General features: G+C 33.0%; 1 protein-coding gene across 2 annotated transcripts; it reads right to left on the bottom strand.

Moving 5' to 3' along the window:
- Positions 1-2,694: 2,694 nt before the first annotated feature.
- Positions 2,695-5,428, bottom strand: LOC136233354 (protein NRT1/ PTR FAMILY 2.10-like). 2 transcript variants are annotated; one of them, XM_066022990.1, is made up of 4 exons: positions 5,324-5,428; positions 5,043-5,260; positions 4,017-4,344; positions 2,695-3,797 (listed from the first exon to the last, which is right to left on the bottom strand). In XM_066022990.1, exons 1-4 carry the CDS (start codon positions 5,415-5,417, stop codon positions 2,857-2,859), a joined length of 1,581 nt encoding a protein of 526 aa, XP_065879062.1. In that variant the 5' UTR covers positions 5,418-5,428; the 3' UTR covers positions 2,695-2,856. The 2 variants fall into 2 exon arrangements, with proteins under 2 accessions (XP_065879062.1, XP_065879061.1); XM_066022989.1 differs by having other exon boundaries at positions 2,695-4,344.
- Between the last annotated feature and the right edge of the window lie 1,596 nt (positions 5,429-7,024).

Below are 7,024 nucleotides of genomic sequence, written 5' to 3' on the forward strand. Positions count from 1 at the left end.
AGCAGCCTTTCTTTACCATGAACTGGGAACTTTGGATCGACAGTAACCTTCATGCTGGCTTCAGGTATAATAGTTTTGATTGGACTCTTTGTTTTGCCATTACGTTGTGGTGGATATGGAAATGGAAGAATGACTTCGTATTCAATGACATTCAATTAGGTAGGGATAAAGTGTTGTTCCTTCAAGAGAAGTTTATGGAGTGTCACAATATTGGCCTGAATGGCATTAGTGACTCCTCCTTGGGGCTGTTGTTCCGCGAACACCCTTTTATCCCGATCAATTAAATCATTTCCATTAAGTATGGTTCGTACTTGTTCAGCCGATTCGTTACCTAACTCTCGTCGGACAGATTCCACCATTTGTTCGAAGAAAGATTCCTGAGACCACTCATGTGATGGTTGAACCACACCGTCCAGAGGAAGCATGGCCTGTTCAGGAGGAATGATATTGTTATTGTCATTAATTCCAACCGGTGTGCCTCCCATGTTTGTTGTAGTGGAGATATTCCCGATGGGAATGTTGAGATCGTTTGAAGACATGTTAATGTTCGTCGTGTAAACCCTATTACTATTAGGATTCCACCTTCACCGCACCAATTGATATTACGCAGATTTCTCAACACCGTATAGTGTCCCCGTGAGGCGCCGTTGTGTTCAGCCGAGGGCACTCCGATGCCTAAATCAGTAATGTACTTGAGAATAAACTGTAATCACAAGTAGGGTTTAGATAGTGTGTACCTTTTGACACCTTATTACAGGGGTATTTATATAGGTCTGAGTGATAACCGTAATAACTCCCCTTTAATGCCTTTTTTAATGAAATATAATGCTCTTTTAATGCAACTTAACTTTGATCTTAACCTCTGAAATGTTATTGCTTTCAAGATATCATTAATGTTCATTAATGATGGTGATCCCGCAATGTAACAGCTTAGTGTCTTATCTTGGCAGATCGCCTTATATGACGGACCTCGTATCCTCCTATGTGGCAAATCTTAGGATGGTAAAAGGCATGTCACCATATGTGTATCCCACCTTTAGTTGTACGCCGTATATACTAAGCTGGCGGACCCTTTTATGTCTTTTCTCTCGTTTGATCCTCCTTTCAGGGAATATTCCCAGCGTAGTCCTGGTGATAACATTGCGGATGTTATCAAGGCTAATCAGCCATGTCTTAGAATCCAAAATATCTTGTTGGTGTGTGCACCACACACGACGCATCATCACCAACTTTCGCACGACAAGGTCGGTCAACCTTCAATTTCAAAAGTTAAAGGACGATCAATCCTGATATTCAGTAAAAATTCATTCGCCACCATGCTTTTAACTATTGAGTGTCAAATCTCCCTCCCTATAAATACAAATTTGGCTGGATTGGACAAAAGGGGACTGAACATTTTATTACACAAAAACATAGGTTTAAAGAGATTTTAGAGATTTTCTCTCTCCTGTTATTCAATTCTAGTGAGAGAAAGTGAGAAAAAGGAAGAGGGAATGAAGAAATATTAACCCTTATTAGCCTAAATTTGTCTCAAAATACTACAAAAATCAGTTATAAGTTACTCCAACACACTCATAGACTTGATTTTCTTCAATAACATCTCAAGTTGGTGAAATTGTGTTAGAGTCCAAGAAAAACTCATTAGTTTGTGCTTTCTTATAAGGTTAATGCGCTTCGGTTATGGGTTTTGGAGAAGGAATATCACCTCATCAGATTCATTGGTGCTTTGGGACACACTACAAAGGTAACAAACTAAGAGTCCTAATGATCGTGTCTATTTTTTTTCCGTAATTGTTGGTTGGTTTTTTGCTTTTTAGGAGAAACTCCATTTTTCTGGAAATAGAGGTTGGTCAATTAATCATGCTCACAAACAAGGCTGATTGAGACCTTTTTTTACTGAAGAGATGACAAGTATCCACATCTAGAGGCTGATCGGCCTTAGCGAGAGGTGTTTCTAGGCCGATCGGCCCTAAGATGCAGATATTGGTGTTTTTCTTCATTTTTTTTTTATTTTCAACAGTTGAAATAAACCGGATCTATTTAAACCTTAGGATATAAGAGTAGATCCGTGTTATTTTACTATTTTTAGCATTAAACCTTGTGGACCTACCATATTTTTCCTTAAGTGTCATTTTGGTTAAAGTACTCCGATGAAATTGTTTATATTTGGTCAAGTTTGCAAAAAAAATAATAAACTATTTTGTTACTTTTATATGAACAAAATGTTATCTTTGCGTTTTTGGTGTGAAGATCGTGAAAGTTTTTGTCTTTGTGTTATAAAAGTATGAAATATCTTTAAATTGAGTCGTTTATTTCATTTTTGTGAGGAAGGTTGTTCCTTTTAACTTGTGAAATTCTCCAAAATCTGTAAAAATGTGTTATGTTTCTCAATTCTCTATAAAAAAAAAGTAGTTTTGCGGAAAAACTATGAGTAGATATGTGTTTTATGATGATTTTCTAGTTACATGGTGATCGACCCTGTTTGAAGAAAAGGTTGATCAACCTTAGATCCTATAAAATATGTTCCCTTTTCTCTTTTTCTTCTTTCTAGTGTAGTTTGAGTCTAGATTGGCTTTTATGGTAGTTTGAGTCTAGATCAATCTATATACTTATTCACAAACTAGTGTAATATGCAAAAAAATCACGACTAATAAATTATTTAGTATATACCTATGAATTTCAATTTTAAATTAATTGGTTACTTAAAAACCTATAATCTTATTGTTGAGCTAAAAAATAAAACAACAAATTTGAGCTAACAAATTACATTTCTTCCGGTCTACAATGAAACAACTAGTTTCTTTCTGTAACCAGCCATTTTATAAAGAAGAAACTATAACAACTAGTCATGTAAAATCAATCAGACTCAAGCTTTACACTTAAGAGATTATGTTCATGTGATAATTCTGTTTGTGTACCCATTTCAGCTGTACTAGTACTATCATCAACACTTGTGTATCTATACCACTTAGCACATATTAAAAAATACACCAAATTAACAATCTCAATCCCACCAATCATATAATAGAAATAATCCAGTCTTCCTTTGTTAAGATCCTCAGCCAACCAATCTCCACTTGTTGATCTTGAACTAACATGATGTACTACAGAAATAAGAAAACCACTAAGATAGCTTGAAACCGCATGGCTGGCGAAGAACAATGACTGCGCAATACTCCTCATATTGTGTGGAAATTGCTTGTAGTAAAATTCCGTTTGAGCAACATAATTGAAAGCCTCGGCCAGTCCTGCAAGTGCAAGCTGAGGCACCAGCCACATACCAGACAAGGCCGAAATAGACCCTCCTTTGGGAGAAATTCCAATACTTGGGCTACTTAATGCTACATTTCTTCTGCTTTCTTCAACCAATCCTGAAACAAACATACAAAGGATTGCAAATATGAATCCAATTCCCATTCTTTGAAGTAATGTGAATCCACCTTCTTTTCCTGTAAATTTTTGAAGACGAGGAACGACGATTCGGTCATAGATAGGAACCCAGATGGTCAAGCTTAGCATAGTAAAGATAGTGTATGTTGCTGCTGGTACTTGAAAACCATTACTCCCTAAATGTCTGTCAAGCTGAAGAGCTTGCAAAACTGCATAAGTCTGTTGTTGAACCATAGGAATATTAAATATTACTGATGATATCCATAAGGGCATTATTCTCAACCAACATTTCACTTGTTCAACTTGTTGAATGCTGCAAATTCTCCATGGATTAGTAGCTGATCCATCTGAGTTGATTTCGTCTTTGCTTGTAACAATTGCTGCTTTGTCAAGAAACCTAAATTGATCTGTGTGATGAAGCTTGGAATTAATAGAATTAGGCGGAATGAAATTGAAAAGAGAAGACGGGAGATTATGAGGAAGTTGAAGTTTTCTTTTGTTAGTAGCAGCCACAAGTACTTGAGCTACACTGGTTAAGGGGCTCCCATGAGGTTTAACTATAACATACATGTTTGTTCCAACAAAGAAAACAGCACAAGAAAGGAACATTAGAAAAGCAGGAATACCTAATCCAATTCCCCAATTCACATCAGATTGTACATACACAATTCCTGTCACTGATACCATAACTGCAAATGTGTAGGTAAGGTAGTACCAATTAAAGAAGCTACCGATACCCTTTTTTCCTGATTCTGTTTTTGGATTGAATTGATCTGCTCCGAAAGCCAAATTACAAGGTCGAATCCCACCTGCCCCGACCACTAGGAATCCAAAAGAACTTAACAAGAAGCCTAATTGCCAAACAGTTGGAGGTAAACATTTATTGCTACCTGGCTCACATTTTGGAGGATGTAGATTGGATATTGCGGCAGTTAGCATTAACACCAGCATCCCCTGAAATCAAATAATTAAATCATATGGTCATTATTAAGGGTCTTTTCGGACCAACTTTTAATATCTACTATCTGCTAGTGTTAACTGATTGTTTGATGATACTTGGTACAAGTTAATGGATTTTTCTTCCAAAATAGCTATAATCACTTGTTTCAGATAAGTTACACCCATGACCCATGAACTTTTATCTTACTTTCATTATGGTCCCTGAAGTTAAAAATAAAACGTTATTGTTCCTAAACTTTATATTTTGCTAATATAATTGCATCTTTTATTGTTCATCAAGTTAAAATTAACTGATAACGGTCTCAAAATAGAAAATTTTAAAGATTAAAATTATTAACAACCATATTATAAAAATTAAAGTTGTTTAGTATCATATTTACTATAGAACCATATTTTTTTATTTTTCAAAATCATTATTTTTTGAGTTTTCTCTCTCTAAACATTGATTTTCTCTCTCATCAAAGTTGCTTAAAATATCATTTAACTCTTGAAATTTTTCATTTCGAAGTCGTTATTGGCCAAATTCTAACAAAATGAATCCAAATGTAAAATTTTACAAACCACAAAGTTGCGTTCTTATAATTTTACAAACCATAAACTTACAAATAACACAAGTACCCATCTGCAAATCTGCGAAACCACAGCAGTATGTAATTAACACTTATTAAAATTAGGAGATGAAGAAAAGGTACCAGAAAAGAGGCAACGGAAGCAAAACCGAGACAGTTATAGCGACCGAAATAAGTATCGGAGAGGAAGGCACCAAGCAAAGTTGCTATACTGCAAGTTCCATTGAAGACGTTGATAAGAACAGTTGCAGAAACACTCTTCATATTGAATACTGTTGTTAAATACACCACCAGATTTGCAGATGATCCAACTGTTCCAAGCTTCTCAAATGTTTCATTTCCTGCATATCAATTCTTTCATTAATTTCTCAATTAATTATTCAAATTAATTAATTATGAAGTACCTATGATGAATGGCATGGCTTTGATTCCATTATAAGTTATCACATCTTCTTGATTCTTCTCTGGATCTGCTGCTTTCTCCCCCTTCTTCTCCATTGATATTCTTTCTCTCTAACTACCTTTATCCTTTGCTCCTTTTTATATTATCAAAATTCGGTAAATTTCAACATCGTCACTAAAGTTTGAAGTCCGTTTCAAAAAGTCATTAAACTTAATTTTGTTTCTGTAAAATCATCGGACTTTAAATTTTATTTTAATAAAGTCATTCCAATCAATTCATTCACGGATTATATATCTGACACATGACAACCACGTAACTTGACAGTAAAAATGTAAAAAAAAAATAAATATATTTTTCAGGTGACATTTTAAGTAGTTAAATTAAGTAAATAATAAAAAAATTGTTTTCACGTGACTGACATGTCGCACATAAAAGTCAAATATTTTCAAGGTTGTATTATGTCAGTCTTGATTATATGCATTTTAATGAGTATGTAGAATTTGCTCATTCACCGTTAGATCTAGGCTTATTAGAATCCTAATGTGGAAATTCAAAACATCACGAGGCTTAGATTTAATAAGCCTATATCTAACGGTGAATGAGCAAATTCACTTGCTCATTAAGGTGCATGTGAAAATTCATGTGTATTATGTTGTTGTTCAGATAATATTTTTTATGTTTGAAAGGGATGAAGTATTTTATTGAACGAAAAAATTTAATGATTTTATTGAAATAAAATAAAGTGGAGTGAATGTTTTGAAACTATGTCCAAATTTTAAGGACCATCTGTGGAATTAATACTATCAAAATTGGACCCGTCATCAAACCAATAATTGAAGTGCGGTTGTTCACATGTGTATGTATCATATATGTTTGTCCCAAAAAAACAAAAAGAAAAAAGGCTTAATGCCAGCAAAAAAAAAAATTGATTGACTTTCTGAATTTTTAAAGTGACAGTCTTTGAATTTGTATAAAATATTCAGTTAGTCTTTTGATTTATATAAAATGTAATGCATTAATCATTCGGTTATAAAAAAAAGTAAGTTAAATGCGGAAGATATATTGCACGCATCTTAAAAAAGTAAAACGTCCAAAGTTAAGGTATGTGATTCTAATATTAGAGAATGAAAAGTTTTATAGTTAAACAAGTAATAACTTCTTTTTTAATATGTTTTAATCTATTTTATGAATTATGTAATAACATTCTAAGACACGTGCAACTCATCTTCCGTATTTAACTTACTATTTTACAATCGAGTGATTAATTGATTACATTTTACTCAAGTTTAGGAGGTTAACTAGATAGTTTATACAAATTCAAGAGGTTATTGGAACACTTTGAATATTTAAGGGACCAATCAAGCTTTTAAGACAAGTTCAGAGGAAAATGATGTATTAAGTCAAGAAAAAAGGTAAAAACCATCCCGATGCCCTTAAACTTATTTTTTTTATCGTCGATATGTTGAATAATAAAAAATTAAAAGTATTCAATTTAAAAGAAGTAGATATATTAATATTTTATAAATTCAACACTAATTTTTTAAAAATTATACAACTTTTATTTGTTTATGTTTAAATAATAAAAAATTAAAAGTGCATAGTCTAAAAAAAAGAAGATATATTCAACATTTTATAAATCAAACATTATTTTTTTAAAAAATTATATAATTTTTATCTTTTTTATTTTTAATTATGAATTTCT

This window comes from Euphorbia lathyris, chromosome 6 (genome assembly GCF_963576675.1).
Source record: "Euphorbia lathyris chromosome 6, ddEupLath1.1, whole genome shotgun sequence".
NCBI lineage: Eukaryota > Viridiplantae > Streptophyta > Magnoliopsida > Malpighiales > Euphorbiaceae > Euphorbia > Euphorbia lathyris.